General features: G+C 37.3%; 1 protein-coding gene across 2 annotated transcripts in view; it reads left to right on the top strand.

Moving 5' to 3' along the window:
* The first annotated feature begins 1,265 nt into the window (after positions 1–1,265).
* The window catches only part of dpyda.1 (dihydropyrimidine dehydrogenase a, tandem duplicate 1), a 148,610-nt gene continuing 124,203 nt past the window's right edge, over positions 1,266–25,672 (top strand). For both annotated transcript variants that reach the window (XM_036522581.1, XM_036522580.1), the window contains exons 1-2: positions 1,266–1,684; positions 20,255–20,365. In XM_036522581.1, the coding sequence (XP_036378474.1) occupies positions 1,646–1,684; positions 20,255–20,365 (150 nt within the window). In that variant the 5' untranslated portion in view covers positions 1,266–1,645. The remainder of the gene's footprint in view (positions 1,685–20,254; positions 20,366–25,672) is intronic.

Genomic DNA, 25,672 nt, shown 5'->3' on the forward strand with positions numbered 1-25,672 from the left:
GAAGAATGACACAATCTCCACTCTTTGCCCTTGCTTTTGAATTTGCCTCCTGAGTCAGGATAATGACCCTGAAACTTGACTCAACAAATAATGACAAGCTGAAAATCTGTAGACAGCCCTTACTAATGTATTGCTTTTATGAATAACGCCCTACTGTGTGGGAATCTTCTCTTAATTTTAATGTAAATTTGATGCTACATTATATTCATAGCGATTATTAGTGAAACGTTTGCTGTAACGTTGTCAAGTGTTGTAAATTATATGTGTTTATTTTCATTTTTGTCTGCAAAAAAGACAGTCATCATTTTACAGTTTAACAAGAACAAGAATATCTTTGTAGGGGCTACTTATTTTGGTATACGTACACACAGGAATATCTTTGGAGGGGCTACTGATTTTGGTATACACACACACACACACAGTAACTAACTAAATAAATACATAAATAAATGCATCAATCTAGTGTAGGTCATATGTACATTTAAATAGTTCTATCGACTGCAGCACTTCACCAATAAAAAGTAAAAACTGATACAACAAGTACAAGTACAGGTAACAAGGAACAGGTACAGTTCACCAGTACATCTGGAAGCTGCATTCGGTAAGCAAACCTCGGTTGCTTATAAGGCTGGAACTGATGGCATTTCTGTGGTTATGTGTAAAGGAATTGAACACATTTTCAAAGGCAATAATACTACGAAGTCTATTTAGTTGTTAACAGAAACAAAAAATCTCCATGTCTGCATTTTTGGTTTCCTTCCACACAATTATGTGTGGTCCTATGACCAGGTATAGAGATTTTCAATGCACTGCGGTCGTGTTAATTCATGCACTGTCAAAACCCTGCTGTACTTTATGTAGAAAAACTTCATCAGATATTGAATAGACGCTCCAGAGATACCAGCAGCTTAAAAAACCTCAGTTCGACAGATTCTTTAGCCTGTCATCCGTGTAATATCAACAGACTGATCATAACTGCGTATTACAAGTAGGCTACTGAACAAGTAATATGCTACACACATAAACTACAGAACATACACATACTTTATTTTAACAGGAGATTTTTTAAAAAGCCACGGTATCCCTGATCTAGAAATGCACTGTCAACATTTGGTGAAATGTGCCAGCTGTTCAGCAGACCGAATGACTCAAAGTTGACTTCCATTGCACAAGTTTTACTGCCTGCGATCCCTCCCACTACGCAATAATCATGCCCAATGGACTCGGTTCAAAGAAACGCTTTCACCTTTTAAAACTTTTATCAGGCTGCTCCTTTGACTGGAATCTACCATTTCGACTCTCCAGAGCTGTAGCTTGCCAAACCCGGTCATATCTAGGCGATATTTATTTATTTAAATACATAGGCTTTGTGATGTTGCACGCATAGTCGCCGCTATAAGCAGCAGCCACATAACAACTTCACTTTTCCTGCAGGCGATAGTTTTGAAAACAACTGCGGTATTGTAAACGCGGGGCACCCGGATTGCAAATGGATTAGTCTATTCTTTTAGATATTGTTCGTGTTTCTACATACTTCATGTAATACCAAGGATATCAAACACTTCACCGACACCGCAAGTCATATCGCATTTGTAGTTCTTCCTTTTGTTTCTTAAAGAGAACAAATTACTTTGAAAAAACAACCATGTCTAGAATGCTGAGCAGGGACCTCCCGGACATAGAGGTACAAATACTAATCTCTCGTCTCTGACTTTCTCTCTCTGTCTGTCATAATCACGATATCTTATGCCATTCTCCACTGATTTTCTTGCATATACATATAAACTATCTTTCTTTTTTATTGCTGTGGTTCCACATATATGAAACAATAGGGTACGAGCGGTGTAGTTTTGACTGAGTTGCCGAGCTGAGAAAAATGCCTTGACCACCGTGTATTGGTTTTCCAGGTAAACGAAGAATATAACTTCAGAGGTGCTGTAAAGTTCACAGCAAGCAACATTGTTCTTTTGTGTCATAACTGTGAATAAACAGCTGTGGACGCGGTTTGGCCGACGTGTTTTAAGATTTTAAGAGATATCTGGATTGTCTGGCAGTGAATTAATTTGGCTATGTTTTAGGTGCTGATACTGAGTGGGTGTTTGCTTAATAGTGTCGGTGCGCTTGCAAATATGCAACAAGATGTATAGTCAACTGTGTTCGGGGACTAAATTTTTATTTTTTGAACGAGTTGTTATTTCGGATACACTGACTTCTGGAGAAAGAATGGCGTTCTCGATGCCTGTGGGCTTGTGTGTCGTAATAACCGTATTTTCTCAAAAATGTTTATCTGGGTGTCTTATTGAAAATGGTTTTGAACGCCAAGGTTCCTTTGCAGCAAGAGTGACACTGTTAAGGTGATGTTGCCCATAGCAGTGTGAATGAAATCATCAGTGTTTACTGTTATTATTATTTTTTTTTTAGCCAAATGACAGTAATAATAGAAAACGGACTTCATTGTATCAAATTCGATCGTTGTTGAAAATAAAAGTGACATAATATGTAGAGGACGCAGGACCACAGCAGGCACGACTACATTGCGACAACAGCAACAGCTCAACAAGTTATACATGAATGCCAGTACTACCACAGCCTCCGATATTACTGTACTACTGCTGTTACTACATATATATGTATATTACTTATGTATGGTACTATTTGATAATTTATAACTAAAACTAACAATACAGATAATGAAAATAACGATGTGGTAGTGGTGTTTGCCTCCTCATGTTTTCACTTTAAACTTAAAAACCAAGGAAGCGATAAGATACCTTTAAAATCAGATTCATGAAATCAATTTTTTTTCCCGGGGGTAAGAAAGGTTGAATTGTCTGCAGATACCCTGAACTGTAATACATTTCACGTGTATACAGTTAATGCCCTGTACAGTTCATGTGAATGTCACATGGCTATTGCAAATTCTACCGACTGTTGAACTCTCAGGAATGTGGAGAAAAGGGGAGTCTCATCGACGTGTGACGCAAGGAGTTATCCTCCTCCCTTATGCAACATTTTTTATCTTAACTGCTATTTCCGCCATTAATTTTACCCCGCAGCATGGGGCTATTCACATGTGGCCAGTTGCATCTGCATATCATTTGGTAATTTTGAGTACTGCTGACTGACAGCGAAGTGATTCGCCTTATGCAATACATCCCCTTCATCAGCGGTTCTATAATTAGAAAATAAAAGTTGAGAAAGTGCACAGTAAACTATTTGGTATATCGCCTTATAAAAACAGACTACTGAACTTGAAAGATATATACATATTTTTTTATATATATATATATTTTATCTATATAATTGTGTGTGTTTTATATATATAATTGTGTGTGTTTGTTTGTTCGTATTTATATATGAAATTATATATTTATATATAGATCAAAAGTCACAAAGTGCTGATGGCTGGGCTGTCAAATGTTTTTCATACTTCCTGGTACTGAATGGGAGTCAGTCTGGCAGGGAGGACACTGTGTTGGCAAAGTGACTGGGATCTCCTGTGATCTTGGCCTTACTGCTGGATCCATAGACAGCCTTAATGGGGGTGAGCTGATTGCCAGTGATCCTCCTTGCAGTGCACACTCTCCTACTGATTCTGTTGTGATCCTGTACAGCTGTGTCACCGTACTGCAGGATAATGGATCCAGTGAGGACTGTTGTGTAGTAGTAGATACTGATTAAGATGCTACAGCCCATGCCAAATGCCTTTAACCTTTCACCAGAAAGTAGAGGCACTGATGTGCCCTCTTGATGGTAGAATCTGGATTAGCGGTCTGTTACAGGTTGGACAAGATGTTAATACCTGGAAATATGAAGCAGTCTACAACTTCCATGTTTGCGCCTCTGTGCTCTGTTGACAGTACAGAGCAAAATAACTGTTCCATCCACTGTTCTTTGTTCCTGCATACTCGGCGAACAAACTAGCATGACATTAGCGGATTCATTTGGATCCCAACCAAATCCCAACGTTTCACTTCCGTTATTCACATACTTTTACTGGAAGTACATTGTTTGCTCCCAGTTATGACCCTCTGGGACTCTGAATTTGTCATGACTATTTCAACAACACTAAGAAGAGTGTCATCTCCACTGGTGGTGAAATAAATGGTCTGGGAACTTAACAAGGAGGCAGTTCGAACGCAAACAATTGTTATCTGAATGTTCTCAAACCAAATGCTGTGTTTTCTCCATGTAGTGCAGTTCATTTTAATTACATTCTCACAGCTGTCATGTATGCTTATCACAATGGTAAGGGTGAAAATCAGCTGGCACAGACACTGATAATCAGAAAAAACACAGGATTAAATCCAGTCTCAAGGTTGGAGGCAGTGCCCCAAGGCAGGCACGTCATTGGCCGGAACTGAAGCGTCTTTGAGTTGAAGATTTGGTAGTGGAGAGGGTTTTGTACTTTGTGCTGATCTATGCAGTATGCATTTGAGAATCCACACAACAAGCATAACCGAATGCTTCACGATAAATGAAGGCCTCTCCATGTAGTTTGGACTTAGAATATGAAATTCATGAGGTGTGCCTGAAATGTTATTCCACATGTTCCTCTAATTTTGGTGTTTTATTGGTTTAAATCCGAACAATAATGACAAAAAAATCTGGCAGGGTCAATAAAACCAGAAAAGAGCAAGCCATAATTGCAAGGAGTGCAAGGAAGGAATTACCCATTTGGACTTTATTTAACTAAATGAAATAACAAATTAAATAAAAATACAGGGAAGTCTTGCCAAAGTACAGACCAGAAATGGATCTTATGAGACTTAAAATCTCTGGCCTTAACCCTGCCTCCCTCAGATGCTTTTAGTCATCAACTGGGAAAATTGTATCCACCATCCTTCAATACTCATCATCAAGATTATAGGAGAATATTTACAGATACAGCCAGACTTAAATGTTTACTGTTTTGAATTCCAGCTGCCACCCCATCAGTATGTTAAAAAGAGACACAGGGAGAAATGTGTTAACTCTCTTGCTGCCAGAAGAGGTAGTTTATGTACAGGTTTTTTATATGTAAGCATGCCCATATGATTTTGCCTATTGTATACATACTTGAGCATATGTAATATTTGCAATTGTATAGGTTGAGGTTGTAGTGTCCCCGGTTTGTCATTTTGGTCCCTCTTATCTGAATGAGTTCCTGGGGAAGGGGTGCTCATGGCTCTGGGCCACCATGGTCTTGGGGTACTCCAGAAGAGATGGAGTACCTGTTGTTTGCTTATGTACTGGAGTAATGAACTGGAAGGTACAGGCAATCAAAAATAACTTACTACTGTCTGAACTACCTTTCATTAATCAATACCATGGTGACATTAAGGAGTCTTGTTACTGTGTTGGAATAACCAAAGGCTTTTAGTTGGTTATCTAAACATTTATTTGCCACAAGATCCATTTTTATTTAGTTTTTTTGACACATTGTGTCACTTTCAATACAGAAATGGTATTTGAGGTATTCTGTCTGAAGCACACTGTTATATATTAAAAAAAACAAGTATTCTTATTCATCTAAAAAATGTAACAGCATACAAAACTGTTTCACGATAGATGAAAAGTGTCATTGTAACAGGACTTCACGTGGTAGTGTCCACAACTTCAGTTGTCTGGAACTGACAGTAAATGTGTTGCTCTTCAGAGCTCACATTCATTTGAATCAATCTTGTCTGGAAAATAACTGGAGACAGCAAATTTAAAGTGAATTTCACTGAAGCTTCTTGCCTTAAAGTGCATTGATTGTTACTAGCTAAATGAAAGTCAAATTCTCTTGGTATGGACTGATGTAGTACCCAAAACAGTTGCATAATCAGCTAATGTGTGTTAAATATAGTACACTGGAAAATGCCTTGTTACCTGAGAGCTACAGAAAAAAATATGAAGCTAAATCAGACATTGATGCAGTCTGAAATGAACTTTTCCCAGACACTTAGTAAAGAGAAGAGTTCAGAAATGGGAACAAGATCAAGTCAGGACAGTACAAGCATGAGTAATTTTATAAGGAGCTGTTATTGGAGAAGGACACACTCTTCAAAGACTAATATTTCATGAGAATATTTCTGAATAAGGTGAATAAGGAGACAAAACCATCAGCAAGAAGTGAAGATGATGAGGAGGTGGAGGGCAATTTGGGTGAATTGTTCGTTGCTGCATTTATTTAGCAGCATACAGTCTTTCAGGACTAAAGGGAAAGACAAGAGGAAAGAGAAATACACATGCAAGTCAGATAACTCACTAGATTTTGGATCGCTCATTTCTTTCTTTTAGGAAGTTATACTTCACTTCCACAGTAACAAAAGGCAGAATTCAGCCCGTCATTCTGTGTTGCTAATGCTGAAAATGTTATTTCACGAATAAAATGGTGGGAATCTGAGCCCATATGCTAAAGTGGTTATTCATGCTGTCTGGTTTTGTAGTTGTCAGCACTGTAGGTCTGTATGGTGTATCATGTTCTTTGTTTTGTGGAAGAACATTGACTGTTGGTTAATTATTAATAGGAAGCTGTTTAAACACAGTTTGTGGGCATTTTTGCCTGTCGACAGCACATTTCTAGTGAGTACAATGATGAACCAATGAGGAGTGAGGCTCAGGGAGGGTGTGTTCCGTGTGCTGGTGCGAACCAGCGTGCTGCACAGGGGCGGAGGTGATGTGCAGGTCATGGAAGTGGTGATGTGAAAAACATTAAGAGCAAGTTCTTGGAAGCAGCACAACTGCTTTTCAAAACTAAAGGTCAAGTCTTTCTTTTTATCATTGACGACTTGTCAGAAGTTAAAGATTATAAGTGCTGTATTTGTTGAACACATCAATGCACACCACCATAGTTAGGTTTTGCCCCTCAGCAACGGCGTATAGCAGTGTCTTAAGCAACCTTGGCTGAATTGTGTGTTAATTGTTTCAGAAATGTATTCTGGCATATTAGTTTATGATATTGATGTTAATTAACATCTATGTGATAGACTATGCAAACAGATTAGTTATACTGCTGTTGATAAGTGATTAACACAGTTTGCATCATGCACTGAAGCCTATGCAAGCAAACCCACAGGTGTTCTTTACTTTATGAATGAGGCCTTACTAGAATGTGTATGTGTCAAGTAGAATTAAATGTCACATTTTTGGGTTTCAGTGGTCACCCTAAAACACTTATTATTATGTATGTATCTTAGTAAGAGCAAGCAAAATTACTGTGCTCTTCCAATTAAAAATAAACTTTAAAAAAGCAATATTTAAATGTTATGCTCATTGTAATGTATGGTAAACACAGTGACAAACATTGAAATGTGCCTGCAATAAGCTGTGTTGGAGGAGCAATATTGTGTTGGTCTGAATGGTGATTGTTCACCATTTGCAAGCTTTGATGGAATCAAGTGGTTGGTCTGGTGTGATGTTGCATACACATAACAACATAACATCACAGCATCAACATTTGAAGGTTGTACAGCTAGCAGATGGTGAAACAGGATGTGACAGTCTAATTGTAAAATGAGATGAAAAAACCAAAACAAAAAAGACAACAAAATGAGGCTAAATGGGAAAAAAAATTAAAAGTTATTGCCTCGCCCATTGCAAAGGGCAGTCAAAGGAGACATCTTCTTATTATGGGAAACTTTTTGTGCCGTCTGCATGTTAAATAAAAACATCACTGAGTTCTCTGCAATCAGGTTTTTTGCTCTGTCAAAATACCACATTGCCGTTGCCACACCTGTTTGTATGACACCTGACCATTGCACACTGCACTGGTTACAAATTTACATTTGTGGCGTTAAAATATGGGCCCTGTGGGTAAACTAGCCACTTCGTTTTGAATAGAGTGACTAATTATACTTTTACCATGCAAATCTTGGACTGTTTTTTGACACTTTGCAAAGACTGTTTGCAAGGCAAGCAGCAACAGGAGCAGTGCTATGCCTGCCAAAGCTAGTCCTTTTGCCATTAAGGCTTGAAGAAGCTTTAAAGCAGCAGGCGTTATATTATAGCCCATGCAAAAATATAAATTACAAGACACAAATTTAATACAATATATATGTATATTTAAAATGTGAAAAAATAAATAGCACTATTTAAATAGCCTACATTCTAACATTAATAGGTGATGAGGGAATGGTAAAAAGGAGGTGGTGGAGAAATAGGGAGAAAATGAAAAACTGAGTTTTCTGTTTTGAAATAGAAAAAGCTTTGTCCAATTCAGTGATTTTTATCACTGAACAAAAACTAAGCAAGAACAATGAACTACTGTGGCCTTGGGCTTAGAAGCCTAATAATACAGTCAGGGCTTGTAGCAAGGGAATCTAATGCCACTTCTAAAGGGAAAACAGGGGAGTAAGGGAAGACTTTCATTAGCGTCTTTATTCGAGGAGTAATGACAATAGTAACGTGACCTTCGTTTTCGTAGTGCACTTAAGATGTGGTCTAAATGACTCCTGTCTGCCATTGAAATGCCTTTCTAAATGTCATATTAATTGCCATCTCCGGAGCAATTAAATTCCCAATTTTTCTGCAGTTCTGTCAGATGTCTTATTTTAATATCCCGGTTTATGAAAGTGCTAAATGTGGGCCTTGTGTGCGTGTGCGTGTGTGCATGTGCGTGTGCGCAGGTTCATTAAAATCCTCCTGGATTGCCATTAGAGTTCATTAAAAACCAGAGCAATACAACATTTAAACAAAGAGGTATGGCTTTTATGGCAGGCCCTCAGACATACTACGCCAGCTCTCAGAACAGTAGTGGAGAGCTCTGATGGGAAATTTCCTAAAGACATTAAAATGAAATGAATGATTAAGGTAACACTGGTCCTAGCAAAGTGTACAGGACCCATTTTAATGCTGGTGACTGTACGTAAATGTGTTATTCTGATTGTTAAGAATTGCTCCTGAAACCTATATAGCTTCATAAGCATTATGCCAGCATTTAAGACATGAAAGAGTGCGTTTTTACAAGTGCGCACAACCTAATTATGTAACAAAAATGATGTAACTTTGTATTACTTACATGTTGTGTAATTTCTTATGCATTGTGTAACAGTTGACAAAGCTTAGTGTGGCAGTGGACATGTGCATAGGTGCATGTTAGGTATATGATCTCATGTCAGTTTGCTTCAACTGCTGATGTGCTCACTGAAGTCTGTTTTTTTATATCCCTCATGTACTCTTCCCATGACCACATGCTCTTCTGGATGTCTCACTGTACACTGTTCCAAATGGATTTCTGCCTGCATTCCAATGCAGGAGATTTTTTCCATATGTGTGCTACGGTCAATGTGATGCAGAGAGTTAGGATTGTAAACCTTATAAAGACCTTACAATGCCATTTTGCAATATTAACAAGGAGTGCACTCATAATAAAATTGGCTTAAAGCTGAAATAAGGCTGTATTTCAGGAGAGATTAATATGTACGATTTGTGGACACTAAACTGAGTATATTAACAAAACATGAATGAAATTTTCTGCATGAATCAAGGATTCAGAGATTTTTTTTTTTTTATAGCAGATAGCCATACTTGTTATGGGATGAGACTGTATACCCTGGCTGACCTTACTCACCCATATTTCAAGCTGAACGAAGCTAGTTTGTTCCACTGTTGCGGGCTACTAGTCATTGTTGGCAAATGACACCCCTGGTTTTGAACCCAGGCCATAGGGCACAGCCTGCACTGCCCCAGAAAACTCCTGTCTTGTGTTTTTTATTTTTTTTTTTCCTCATTTGAGTATGATTCAAAGAACTACTTAAGTCCATACCACTATTTGCTTTGATCAGCCTCTCTGATTATAATAAACAGAATAATGTGTAAACACAACAATGTCTGTGTTTGTCAGCAGTTTATGATTGAAACTGCTTTGTGGAAGCCGGTCTGAGGTGGCACTGACTTTGTTTTGTCAATGTGTAGTGGAGCACAAGAGTGGCATTCAAATAGACAGAGCGATACAGTAATTGTACCTCTGGCCAAGTTTGGTTGGATTGCTCTTTCAATCAATCAATCAATCAATCAGTCAAAGTGGCGAGAATTCCTAAGTCTTGTCACTGCGAGTCCCGTGTTCGTGAAAGGGGGCCTCTGAACAGCCAGCCGAATCCATGTCCTCCACTGCGCGATTTACTGCCATCTCCATCCCCCCAGGGACGACGCATTCACCTGATCACATGTGACCCCTCTGTCTCGTGCAATCTCCGTCTACAAACTCAATCCCCAGTCGAGTTCATGCCGCAGGCCCCCGGGCTGAGCAGCTTGCTTACGCAGTCCTGGAACATGTGGCATATTGAACCTGTTTTTTGCCACGGAGGAGATAAGGTTATCAAACATATCTTTACAGTTCATTTACCTTCTCTTTTTTTTTGCTAATTGTTTCAGGCCTTTATATAGCCTTTAAATATCATGCTGAGGCTTTCTTGAATATTGTTTATTACAAAATGAAACCAAATGAATTGGTTTAGACAGTATTTCTCCTGTCCCATACTGATATTATAGTAAGAACACTAGAAACTGAAGTCCAAGAGGTGTCCAGCAATTTATGTATTTGAATCCAGGCTTTGTGGATTAGAGTTTTGCTCTGTGCCAGGGCTTGTGTGGAAGTGACACAGATACTGTTGTAGGACTGGCTCCTTCACTTTAGTTACCTGGATTAGTAGACTGGTCTCCTACAGAATGGGATAATTGAATCCAAAACTCGAGGAACAACATGTGATCAGTGTTGAGAAAATTAGTCTGCCTGAATTACTTTGTGTCCCGGGTGAGGTCATCCCTGTTTTAGCCCAAACCTAAAGGTGGCTTTTAGTCTGAAACTGTTCACACCAAGTTACAAATGAATAGTCTGGGTTTAATACAGTGTTTCCCAAACTTTTTTTTCTGGGGACCCAGTTTTTAAAAATGACAAACCATCGCGACCCTATTCACATTAGGCCTTATCTATATAATATAATCTATATAATCGTGAGAAGTGCAGATTTGTGCATAAATGAACATTCCTGACCATTTTTACTGCCATTTCCACATCACCTTATATTATCCTGAATAGGTAAACCAGCCATTTTGAAGAGATATACGTTTGATAAACTATAACTTCGTTTTATGCACGTGTTATCGAAAACATATACATAAATGAGACAAAATAAGTACATTTAGGCGGAGTTAACAGGCTCATTGTTTTCATTTCCTCTCATCAGTAAAAGAAACAGAATGTACGCTAGCCTTTCATACTAAATTCAATGCTATAAGTACAAATATCAGAACAATACGAACATTCAGTTCTATCAAAAACATGCTTCTTGTTGAAAGTTTTTTGAAATGCTGATGCGTATTATCAGAACAAGTGTGCAGCTATTCAAACAGTCAACAATCAATTCGATAACGACATCAGGTCTATTCCACGTCAAATCTCATAGCACATTATGTGCTATTTACCTGGCTAACCCTTTCGCGCGTAACTTATTTTATGCTATGTAGCGCGCGTGTTATGGTTCGTTATGTTTTCATTGGTTAGTTAGTTAATTAGTTTCATTATTAAGCTTCTCGTAGATTTCACCGCCACATTTTCTATATTTTTAATGTTAGATCGTTGTTTCCTCAAAGCTAAAATTAGAATTTTTCCAATCTAGTTTTCAAATCGCACGGGGTTGAGAGAGAGACAGGGCGTGTTTGAAAACACGGTCTACTCCATAGGATTATTATGTAAAACAGACGCTGACAGCTTCAAAGAGACACTACGTGTGAACACAGTCGTACGCGCGAAAGGGTGTGATAGGTGGGCCATGGAAGAAATTCTGCAAATTTATTTGGCGACCCAAATAAAATCTCCTGCGACCCACCTGCGGGTCGCTACCCAGTCTTTGGGAAACACTAGTATATATATATATCATATATGTGGAGTGGAGTGGAGAATTAAGCAGAAACTTTAGTAGAATTAACTGGGTCCTCTGTGGTTTGCTGAGGAACCAAGACTACAAGGAATGCAGGTTCATATCCTGATTGGTCCTTTTATGAATTATGATGTAACAGGGCTCTAGCATTCACCACGCTCTGCATGACTATGTGAATACATGCACTGTTTGTAGGAGATTATACTGCTGCAGCTCCACAGCTTCCCTACTGTTGGAGATCCCTCAAAGCACCTCATCTCCCAAGGAGAGCGGTCTGTGCTCACCTCTCTTCTTCTGTGTGCTTATTTCTACCTTGCTCTTCACAAGCCAGGGTGACTTTTGTTGTTGAAGATGCTGAGGCGCAATTGCCGTTATATTGCTGGACTGGGCTGTCTTTGTCAGATTATGTGATTTTATATTAAGTATATTTTTTATTCTTTATATCACTTTCATGTACATTTTATGCTTTTTCTTTGAGTTCCCCATATGTTTATGATGAATTATTTTTGGTCATGTTGACAAACACTTTGTCACAAATGCCATTTAGTGTCACCAAAGAGAACTTTCGATTATTGGTTTATCATTTAGTTGGCAGATGAGAGCAACCATAGATGTGAAACAACCAGTAGCACAGTGAATGAGTAAATGTATGTCCTGACCTTCTCTTTTAGAGCTGAACATTGATTGTACAATGCTGGATAACCAGAACATTCTAATTATATTTCAGTAGTTATAAAGTCCAGTTGAACATCAAATCTGAAAAATTTGCATTGTTACAGTTGAATAAATGTTTATTTCAAATAGACTTTTATACAAAAACCTTTTAACAGTAGAAATAAATGGGAAAAAAATCAATCATCACTACACAAAAAAGTACAAGCATCTATGATGAGGTCAACATTTGAAGTAAATAGATCTATTTACCTGCATAAGGTGATTCTCAGAACTAAGTTCTTTTAACACTTGGGTCATACTGACACTGTTCCAGGTTACAAGCTTGAGGAGAAAATGCACCCTCTGGATTTGGTACTGGGAAAAAAAATAGGGCATGCTTGCATTTTGTGCGGCTTTGAAATAAGATCAACCAAAAATGGCTCAAAAAGTAATTTAACCCAGCCAGTGTAAAGGAGTCACCCATTTTTGTGCCAGAACACTCAACACATCAGCTAGAGGTAGAGAAGGACAGATTTAATTAGCCAATTAAACAAGGGGGTGATTAGAATGCCAGACTGAGGGAGCCAGATTGGAAATTTTGCCAGGACACTGGGGAACCCCCTATCCACTGTGAAAAGTGCCAGGGGTTCTGTAATGACCACAGTGAGTGAGGACCAAGGTTTAACGCCTCATCCGAAAGATGGCATCACCTACTGTACAGTTAGCTCTTTAGCTAAAACACCAAAACAGAAAAAAAAAGCTCAAAGGACTGAATTGCACAGTGGCTTTTACTTGAGGACTGTAAACTGCCTAAGCTACGAAAAGTGCACACTGTAGCAGCTAGATTGAATGGTGCCTCAAATGTCAATCATTTTATTTCTCCTAAATTTGGATATCTGGCATGCTTTTAGTGGTGAGTACATACTCAATAAAGTTGCTAAAATGTACATTTTTTCTTGACTAGTTTAACTATTCAGATAAGCAGAATGCAACTGTTTTTTTTTCCTTCAAGTGCAACGTATTTGGTAATATTTTATTTAGTTTTAATTCACTACTCATTTGTCATTCACATTTTGAGTCACATTTCTGTTTAATAATTTGTGGCTGATAGAGGTGGTATGGCAGAATCAGATGTTTCCTTCTGAAGCTGTAGCATAATACACCTTTACACTTCCTTCTTAAATTGATATTTAGCAGTTTTCATGCAGTTAGATTAAATCTTTCAGAACAGTGGCAGTTTTTAGTGACCTGTTTCTCTTGTACCGTATCTAATTATATCGAGACTGAATGATATTCTGATACTATATGTAATATTGCTGACCCAAAGGCTGCTGCTTTATTTCACTAACTGCAGATCAATATGTGGAAATTCCTCTATTGATTTCAGTAGAAGACTGAGCACATGGCAGAGAATTGCCTGCTCATGTTTAACTATTAACCAACTCTTAGCAGCAAATCATGTTGTATCAAAGATGGGGCTTTATTTGGCAGAGCTAAGTTTTTAGAAGTCTTTTTGCATTCCGAGTCCTTGTCGTGCTTGTGCTGCGTGAGAAGAGGAAGGGCAAGGAAATTTATTGCACAATATGATGCAGCTATTGATTGGTCAGGGAGAAGGCAAGCCCCCTTTCGCTGCTAATCATTGAAGAAAACATTGCAGGACCTTATTTTTTTTTATTTATTTTTTTTTAAAAAGGCCCAAAATGTAATTTAATTCTTTACTGTATTTAGCCTACTGTTATGTGCCCACAATTACAATTATCAATATCAGTGAAAGATTTTCAGTGGCCAAATGTTATTGCTGTTATTTGCTTTGTTATTTTGCCCCCAGCATGCATCATATCTTCAGAAGGAGCAGAGTTTGCATACTTCGGCAGTGCGAAAGCAGATATTGATCTTCCATCTGTTTGGAGCTGTGTGATCAGCGGAGAGTGATAAACTCAGACACCATGTGCCCCCTGGAATGATCCAAGACACACAGATGGATCCCAGTTTAAAATGCTATCTGCAAATCCCTTGTGTCAGTCTTCTTCTCTTGAATGAAAAGGTCAGGCAAACAAGGAGAGTTTTATATTGTTTGATAACACACAGCTTGTGTTTAGCCATGTGACTTTTTAGCCATTGTGGGGTTTTTTTTCATATCCACAGGATGCGTTGGGCCGTGACAAACACTGAATACACTCAGAGTCAGTTTTGTGTTTAATGACAAAGAACATTTCACCGATTTCTACACCACAGATATCCTTTGTATCAGTTCATTAAAGTGTGGGACATTAGTTTTTGCCTACAGTCTGTGTGTTACTTAGTTATATGGCCATTGGATACACAATCTCTTTTTTAAAGGAGGGTTGTTTAAAATGGCAAAAAAAACCCTGTGCTTTATAGGAGATATTGATTGAAATGTATGGATGGATGCCTTCTCTTCTGCACAGTATTGATCTCATTGGCTGAGATGTATAATGTTTGATGTCGTTGACAAGAAACCCGCTGCACACTAATATAATTAATTCTAGTGAAAAGGACTGTCCACTGTATATGCCAATATGTATCTCTCTCTCTCTGTATATATATGATACATACACACACATATGTATGGCATATGGCATTTAATTTAATGAACTTTTCTTCTTAAGTGGGTGCCATTTGTTTTCCCTGCATTCTTTTATAAGCATACAACAATGTCACACTAAAAATTTGAAGGGTATAAGGAAACAGTTGGACCTAGCTGACAATGACATAGTTGCTGTTTATTGAAAATGGATATAGTCCTACCTTCTTCAGAGATGTACAGTAAAGCTACATTAACTATTATCATATTCCAAAGGAATAGAGCAGTTTTATTAGATTATGATGAATTTGTGTTCCCAGGTTTCACATGCATTTGTTGTCATTAGTTTTTCAGAATCAGACATACAGAGTCATTTTTTGGAGGTTGGGGGCTGGGGTGTCCCTACCTGGCAGTGTTTTAAAATAATGTTGTTTCCAATTGCACTGTGCCCTCAGCTACTGCAGAGCTGCTGTCTGTACCTGCTACATATTAATAATGATATGAATAATAGATTTCATCCATAATGCAAAGAGAAAATCACTACTGTTTGAATATACGGGCACTCATGTGCACCATGTATTACTAGATCTATCAGCAGGTGGACAGCTACAGGTTTAATGCTGGTATCCATTTTCCCATTTTTACTTAAACATTTTGTAACAGCTGCAGATTAGACTCTGTCAAACATTATTAGGTTTTCCTTAGCTCCAACATAGATTTGTTTCTCTTGTACATTTTCCACTTCAGAAGAGAGGGTCAATACAGGGCTGTAAGTGGGGCACTGCTGAAGATTAAAAAGGAAAGTAGAAAAAAAAACACATAAATTTGTCCGTGGGTACATTAAAAAAGTATTTAAATAAACTGGTGCTATGAGGCAGACCTTTATTTCACAATATTGAAATGACTACCTGGTGAATGTTCAGAGAAGACAGAGGGGAAAAAAGTATTGAATGAGAACGATATTCCTGATCCAGCAAGAAAGACTTAGCTGTTTACTGTATCATATTGTTAACTCTTTTCTAGAATTTCTGGAATATGCATTCAGTTTGTAAATAAGGGATGTGGACTTTGGATGTGTGACAGACTATCTTAGGTTCATGTGCTCACACCATGACATCATTCTTATACTGTATATCCCATCCTATATTTTATTAGTGATTGTGATTAGTCCCACAGTTTTTAAGATACACACACAGAACACAGTAATGCTGTAGGTAACTCTACTGGTTCCATCTACGTCCATCTGTGCTTCTGTTTTTTTGTTGTGATAGGAGTGTTCTCCAAGAGGTTAACACTTGCATTCTCCCCTGCACATTAATAAGCTCTGAATGTTCTGCCTTTGTCTAAAGGTTGTGTTTGCTCTTGTTGCCTTTTTTCCCTATTGCTTTCTTACTGCATGTTTTAAGAAATAGTTTTGTTAACTAGTCATTTTTAAATTTGCAAATGGCATGAGATTGTTCTATATTTCTGGGAAAAAAAACACATATATCAGCTAGTCATCATGCTAGCCTCAACAAAAGCCCACATGAAAAACGTTCATCAACACTGTACATTTTTCCTTGTATTATGTGTATACTATTATATATTATATATATACTATATATACTACAGCAGTAAGACTTAAAAAGCTAGCCTGCTCCGCGTAGGGTATTTTTCATCATACCTCCTTCTCTAAACGCAGTGTAAATATTTAGCCATTCTCACTCCCCACTAATGTTTCACATAAGGTGTTCTGTCAATCAAAGACAGAAAAAGGTAGACTTCTTTCACAATGGCAGTCATAATGAACTGAAAACTAAAGTGAATGGGTGGACCATACACTGAGATGTCTCTCTAAAAGCTCTGATCAATCAATTTATTATTGCTGATGTTTTACTTAGCTGCATAGCAGATTGAATTGGTGACTATCTAGCTATCTATGTTGACGTGTGAATGTTGGCTTTCGTCGAGTGTGTGGCTAGCGCATTTGAAGGCTACTGCTGTCTTCTTACAACACACTTGTGACCACAGAATGTTATGGGGCGCCAAATGTCACATACTTTTTGCGGCAACTCTCTAGCTAAGTTGCAACATACAGTAGCAGTATATCAAAATATCAAAACGGACCTCTCTCAGCAAATATGAAAAAATTCCTATATGACAGCACTCCTTGATTATGGTGGATTGAAGTTGCATGCTGCCTGCGATACTCTAGTCAAGGAATTCAGCCAAATTTAACCTAACTGCACAAACTGGCAGAGATTGCCTGTACCATCCTGATATCAGAGTTTGCTGAAATGAAGGAGAAGAGTGGCATGTTGACACATCTTATGATTTACAGACAGTTGTCCATATAAGAGACTTTCAATTCTGGATGAACTAGCACTAGTACTTCTTGTGGCCATACTTTTCTGATGGGCAACTGAGAATACTATGTACTTGTTATGAGAATGTCCATTTCCTGCCCTGCAGGTTATACTGTTTTTATGAAACAAACAACAAACTTAACATGAACATGTCTTGTTTTACGCTATGGAGAACATAACACACAAATCACGTTCCAATAATTCTTTTCTGTCCCTTACCCTCTGTGATATTACTTAATTTTTCATAATTTTAATCCTTGAATAGGGGTAAACTTTTGAAATGGTTTTGTCTGGATCAGTAACTTTGCCTGAACAGAGATTCAGATCAAATATTTTGGGAGCTCTGTGTGCATGTGCCATTTTGTGTCATATGTCCTAGAACAAAAATTCAAAGCAAATGCTTAACATTCCATCATTTCATTTCATGGTTGTATGAATGCCTGATGCCATATATCCATTTTCTTGTCTTTTTTTTTTCAAAGAAAGCATTTGCAGTAATGTTTTTAAATGGCAATTTGTGATTGTGTGTGATTGTATGGTCATAACATAAAATTAATGCTTTGTAGAAGACATTTTCATATTTTGTAGGGATCCTGCAGTCCAAGACTTATTATTTTCATGGGACTCCCACAGAGTTGCATGTCCTTTTCTAAATGACCTTGCCATTATGATAAGCAAGTTTACCTTGAGGCCTAGACATAAGTACATTGTTTTATCTGCAACACATTAAATAAAAATGCAAGAGTACTACAGTCCTCAACACACAATAAAACAAGATGAGGTGTATTTTCTTTGTCTCAATGTGTATGTCATGGGGTGATTTAACTACAGTTTATTAGGTGTGAAATTAAAGAATTAATAGGATAATAGGATGATGTTTGGTGTTGCATAAAGTGATTTGTTACTTATTATGACATAGGACTTAGGGGGCCTGCAGGGACAAGGAAGTCTCATATATATATATATATATATATATATATATATATATATATATATATGTGAATATATGTAAATATTATATATACTTATATATAATATTATATATACTATGAAGTATACATGATAAATAAAAACCTGCAAGGGACAAGCCACAATCCAGATTCACCATACTGTATACTTGCCCCACTCTTGCAATCGTTTGGAAGCATTCATTAAAATAGCTGATGCCTGCAGGGAGGAATGATGGTTCAGCTTCATTTTTCACACAATCTTTGCTTGAACATTTCAGGCTAACACAGTGACCAGGGTGTTCAGACTTCCCCAAGGGATTGCGTAAAAAAAGAATAAGCCATTTTATTTCTGAATTTGAATTAAATGTTGGTACTGTCTTTTAGATGTCTGTTTAGATGCAACTGTTTTGCATGCATCCACATATGGGAGTTAAAAAGGAGGGAATTTGTCACTGAAGACATTCAAATCCACCAGTTGTCTTGAGAGAGGCAAAGATAAATCTCCTTTCTTCATTACGGAAATAGCCTCAGGTACCTTAGACCACTTAGTGAGTGTATGCCGTACCTCCACTCTATAAGAATGATAAAAAAGACAAATTCATGTATGCTTTTAAAAGTAATTTATTCATTGGTTTAAGCTTCTTATCTCCTTGCATGGTGTCAAGGATCAGTAATACCATGGCTTTACTGTTGAGTGTTGTTGTTGGCTTTGAGTTAATTTGCCATTATAATGTACATGAACAGCTCACTTCTTCAGTAGAGGGAACACTGAACAGTGTTGTTAAGATGAATGTGCATGTATAGAGTGCCCTGCATATTTATTCACAACTCGGATTAAATACTAACAAAAATGACATAAGTAAAAGTTTCTGGGTTATTTTTATTGTTGTTCATACACACACACACACACACACACACACACACACACACACACACACACACACGTATACAAACAATGAATATTATTCCAAAAAACATGAAGATTTTTTACCTTTTATGGGATACTTCCTTTTGATGAAACCATGAACAAATGATGCTGTTATATGTATTCTATCTGAATTACAATTAGTGGTAACTCATTTATTTTCGAATATTCCTGAATATTTACAGTAACCCAATAAAGACGCTGAAGACGTTTTTAATTAGGTTGACTTGAGTTAAAAAATCAAATCTAGAGGTTGCATTGAAGTCAACTCTTCAGGGAGTCAAACATTTAGGGACAGAAAGGCCAGAAAGGATACCGCTGAATGTAAAATAAAAGAAACATCAGGTACTGTAAATAAAAAATCCTGTAATTATTTGGCTATAAAAACCTCTCATTTGAGGTAATTTCCAACAAATATGTGTAGTTATAATACAGATAGAAACTACTGCATGATAGCAACCTCGTAACAAATTTGCTTTGATGAGCAATTCCTAAGGTGCAGAATCTACTTACTGGATCATGGCAACTGAGAGGGCAGAAAGACACAGTATAATCTGATGACAGAGACATGAAATGAGAGATGGCAACGAGGCAAAAACAATAACAGACATTAAACCTGGATATGAAATCTAAAACAATTGCATTGTAGAATGAAACCAACAGGAGAATGCCTGAGATCCAATTGCAGTGTAGAATGAGGATGAGAGTGACATAATGAGAAAGTGGTAATCAAAAACAATAACAGAAATTAAATAAACATGAGTCGGACACAGGCCTTTCAAAAATATGTTGGTGCTTGAAAAATGTGTATAAATGGTTTCACTTGTTTTTAACTTTAGTATCTAGGAATTATAGTGGTGTCATTTCATTGAATGTGAGAAAACTAAACCCTCTGGTTTTATATTTATTAAGTGGACATTAAGCAAACTAATATGCCAACGTATTCAGTGTTAAGCAGATTTATTTTACAGTACTGTCCTTTTTTTCAACAGAGCATCCTGGCTTTGAATCCCAGGGTGAAGAGCCATGCTATAATCCATTCAACAGCCTCAAAGAAAAAGGAGAAGAAACACTGGAAGCGAAACCCAGAGAAAAGCTGTGATGTGAGTGTCAGTTTGAACCATCAGTTTGAATCCTGTCTGAGGATATTGAAGTGCCTCACAGACAAACCCGCTGACCAAATAAACGATTTGACGATAAGGGATCATGTACAATTTCCATATTTACATGTAGCTGTTCTTGTGTTACACAATCTGTGGGGGTTATTTGAGGTGCCAGTTTGTTGTCTTTCGTTGGGATTTTTGGTGTGCTGCCTGTAGCATTACACACACACACACACACACACACACACACACACACACACACACATTATCTTGAGATTCCATGCACATCCTGTTCATCTGAAATATCTCCCAAGACCAGCATTCAACTTAAGCATTTGCTGCTTTATTTTGGCAGGTGGCTCTGATACCTCATCTGTTCTTAAGACAGTTGAGATCCCAGTTAATTTGATGCAGCCACAAAACAAGATGGAAGTGATTATCTACTCCCTACTGATTGGACTAGTCCTGTGTATATATGCCCAGTTTATCACAGTCCATGTTGGTGGTTTAATGACTTACAATAAAGACTTATTTTGATACACAAAACAATTTTCATGCAACATAGCATGTAGTTCTTACCCCTTGCATCCAAACCAGCCTTAGATTGCTTCGGATAGTACACATTTTAGTCTGCTTTTAACACACCTGTAATTTGTTTGCAGCTCATTGTATGGATCTGACTACAAAGCAGGTTCAAGCATGCTCTATGCAATATTAAATCAGTTTGCACATTTAAGTCTTGAAATGGGGAAAATGGTTCTGTGTAATCTTCAGGGATGTATATGGTTTAAGGATTTCAATTCACAAGTTCTTTTCCTTGTGAATAGCAGCAAAATGTCTTTCTGTTTTCTTCAAACTATACAGTATATGCCTATAGCAAAGCGACTTTGCTTGGTAGAGAGCTGCTTGCTATACTCAATGTTTAAAACATAGATTTCCAATCCTGGTCCTGCAGATCTATCAAAACAGTTTTTTCTACATTAACCTAAATGGTTTGTTTCTGGCAGAGGGGATCACCCATTAAAAAAGGAGAGTTAACCAGTCAGTTGTTTAATCAAATGAGGGTAATTGAAATCTAAATGTTTTTTTTAAATGCTCTAGTTAAAAACTGATGTTAGCAAATCCCAAGATGATTTGGCCTTAACCCTCAATGAAACCCTAAAGGCATTTATAGTGAAGCACATAACATTTCGAAAATACATTTTCATTCTTTCCTAACCTCAAAAACTGTTGAGAAGTATGTGTTGTGTACAGATAGAGAATTATTGAAGAGAATTTCAATGGAAACACTTGAATACCATTTACAGGTGAATCACTCTTGTTCCCGTAAACAAATCACTGTTTTTGCATTTGGCTCTGCACCCTGTATTCAATTTAAGTGAACATATATAATTGAATGTATATCAACTTATGTTGAGAGTCCCACTGATAGATTTGGAGTATATTTAAATGCAAGTTTCTAGTTAGCCAGAAAACATGTACTTAGGACAGATACATATACCTGAAGCAGGAACCCTACCATTTCTATAGCTTCTTTTTCAAGTTGCCAAAAAATAAAGCCTCCCATATGTAAAATACATAAATGACATAGCTGTTGGTATTTATCAGTTACAATACTGATAGCCCAAATTACTTTGTTTAGCTAGCTAACTATTACTTTTCAATGAGTTTCTGAAGTTGCTTGCTAGATAGGTTAGTTGATGAATATCTACTCTTATGACATTCATGAAAGTGACACTATTAACTTCTTGATGTCACAAAATCCATATTTAGATGAGAGAAAGGCTGGGGAGTGAGAATGGAGATAAAAGTATAGAAGTAAAAAAAAAAAATTAAAAAGCAAACTAAAGAATGTATTTTGCTAGAAAAAAGCTAACTGAAATTAAACTGAAACTCTAAATATTTAGCCAATAAAATGCCAGATTTAACAAATGCTATCTACTTTATACTAGCAAACTACAAATTAAATAAGATATACACATTTTATTTTACCCTTATTCTTAGGAATTGCAGCAGTGAATCTGTGCAAGGTGCCTACCATTTTACAGAGGGAATAAAAAGAGACACGTTATGCCAGGTAGTAGATTTTCATAGTCTCAAAGAGCTGAACTGTGTGCAAGTATATGGTCTGACCCAGTCTTACTCAGTCAGAGTCAGGGCAGTTGAAAGGAAATCATTTTTACCTCTGGCCTTTTTTGCAGGGAAAATGACATTTAAAAAGCAGTATTATAATATCAGTGTTTTTCCTTGAAAGATCAAATCCTAACCTCATGCCATCACATTGGCTGTGTTGATGGCTTCCTTCAGGACAACAGATTTCAGTGAAATGGAAAGAATATGCCTCATTGTGAGTATTGAAGCATTGCTTAATACTTGGATGAGAGAGTTCCTAGGAACACCAGGTAACCACTGGACGTTGTGCTAGTAGGCTAGTAGGGGGTATTCCTTTTGCTGGATGAGATTAAAATTAATGCAAACAAGTTAATAAATTATAAATTGCTGTGTATGCAGACTGTGCCATAGTGGGGGGACTCTTTCTGGTGGATAGTCAAACTGAGGCTGCAATTAACTGAGGTCATTAGAGATCCCCTAGAAATTTCTGTAGGCCTAGAAATAAGAGCAGAACCATTACCTGGCCTCCGCTGGCCAAGTTCACAATCTGATGCTCGTCGTCAGGCCATCCTGATTTAGAACTGGTAGATTAGATCCTTTCTCTACTGCATTATTGGCATGAAACATCTGCTTCATATCGTCCACGTGGGCGGAGCACATAAGCAGTGGATAAGATTAATCATTTACTCACTTGTTGAATGCACGGAAGATATTTTGAAAAACAAGTTCTTTCTAAAATTTAAACAGGTAGTACTTTACTTTAGGTAGTCATTTACAAAACCTTTTTCACATTTTGATTTCACTGGTTCCCTAGTGCAGAATCTTATATGAGCAACAAAAAAGTAACATTTACCGTCATTTGATGTTGAAAGTTGATGGACATTCATTATAGTCCAATTCATAATTTCCATTTCAAGCATTGTATTTATCCACCAAATTTAAAGTTGTCATTTTTATCAAAAGCAGAATGTTCAAGTTGATTTGAAATTATAATTTTTAAATTTGAAATTTGAATTTTAAATACTGTTCCAGTAAGATGAGAAAAATACCAGACAGGAGATACTGTATTTTCATCTCAGCATGTAAAAAGAATTTTCTTGCCATTGAGTGTTATGGATGAGACCGCATTAACGTCTCTGCCAGGTTTATGTGTCACTACAGAGGCGAAATTGATTGAATAAAATGAGGAACAAATGTTCCACTCAATCATTTTGAGATAAAAGTAAATGGATCATGCCTGTATTGCCACTGTAATGTAAAGACAAATTGCTTATTAAAGGATTTGCATTACGTGAAAGAGGAGATTACCTCCTCTCCCAAAATATTAAGATATTAAATCAAATGGCTGAAGTAATTTTTATCACAGTACATACCATGTTAAATACATGTATAAATGTGAACATGATCTCCAATAATGCATTTATTTATGGGAACGCAAACATTACAACTGCCTACATTTCCCTGACTAAGCAATACTTAAAGTGTCTGCTTACCTAAACTCTAAGTTTCAGCATAGAGCAGAAATGCAGTTAGTAGAGGACTACTACCTCACTGGCAATAAATCCAGAAAAAAGTGATACTCCAATGAATAGAGCAACTACATCAAGTGTCACAGTCCAGGCAGTTGTTAGGGTTGCCCATTTTATTTCAAAATCCCAAGAGTAAGTGACATCATTGCTATTCAAGGAAAGCCCAGATCATGATGTTATACATTGAATTTGTATGTATTTGTTTAAGTCTAAATGTTAACTCTAGTAGAGAGAAATTCTTGTAAGACTTTATGGTACAGTACCTTTGTGTTCAGGTATCAAAGAGCCCTACTAAAGTGTGAAAAGAAGGCACTGCTGAGCTCCTACTCTAAGTCAAAGATCGGGCAAGTGTTTGAAATGACTTTGGGGTAAGAGGAGATATCTGAGGAGACGTGCAAGAGAGAGAGGGGCATGGATTGGATTTACGCTCTAATCCAGATCAATTTACATAGGTTACAATATTTTTACATGTTACCCATTTATACAGCTGGATATTTACTGAGGCAATTTAGGGGGAAGTACCTTGCCTGAGGGTACAACGGCAGTGCTCCAGCAGGAAATTGAACCAGCAACCTTTCGGTTACAAGTCCTGCTCCTTACCACTATGCTACACTGCCACCCTATACAGTGTGAGCATGGGTTTACTGTAACTTCAGCATTCCCATTTTTTCTCATCATCGGGTGTGGGGGGTGACGGTATGAGGATTAGGACTGGGATGTATGGATTACACTGTGGGCACATCCTAGTAGAAGAATTTCTGAAAGGGGGGGGGGGGGGGGGATATAAAATTAATTATGGTGAAGCTTAATAAAAAAATAAATAAATCTGCTCTCCAAGCACATTAACATGCCTCTTAATGTACAATAGGATATACAAAGTATATTTTATGCCTAGTCAGCGAAGTGTAGTTACTGAGCAGCGTAATATCCTGAGTGGGTTCCTCTCTCAACAGGCACTTTCGTTTTGTCATGGGGTTCCATTAATCAGATTATCTTAAGTCAGTTATGTGTGTCGGTTGCTAAAATGTATTCTTTTTTTCTTACATGTAATGTTCAGCTTTTTGTGTGAAATGGGAGGAGGAATCCCTTTAAGCCCTTATCACAGATGTGAAGGAAATGGTTCAGTGTGCAATTACTAAATGGCTGGTATCAATCACACATATTTGAATTGAAAATGAACAACTTCTTAAGGAGTGTTAACCCAAGGATTGCTGTCCTTTTTTTCTGGAATGTCTGGCATGTCACAATGTTGAAATGTGCAGGATGTTGGTGTAGTGATGATTTCATTTTGTCCCACAGTAGTGAGGTCTTGGTCAAAATGTAATCACAGATATCACTAATTCTGTGTAGCAGGCACTGAACCAAACATCTAACCTGCATCACCACCACTATTGAAAAAAAATAAAGAAAAACAATAAACACGCCAAGGACTTGGTTAATAAAAGTTGGATAAAGTTTAGACTTTGGGTGAAATATGGTGTAAATAATAAAAAGAAATTTCAGGTAGGCTATATCACCCCTGTAAAGCGCAAAGGCCGTTTGAGGTTCACTGTGTCTGTCCTTCAGATATGTCTTCTGTATTAAATTATCAATGAACACACATTTTCACAAACTATATTTCTGAAAGCAAAAGCAGCATTGGCATTACAAAACCAAATGTAAGACA

The sequence above is a fragment of the Megalops cyprinoides genome, chromosome 2, assembly GCF_013368585.1.
Source record: "Megalops cyprinoides isolate fMegCyp1 chromosome 2, fMegCyp1.pri, whole genome shotgun sequence".
Taxonomy (NCBI): domain Eukaryota; kingdom Metazoa; phylum Chordata; class Actinopteri; order Elopiformes; family Megalopidae; genus Megalops; species Megalops cyprinoides.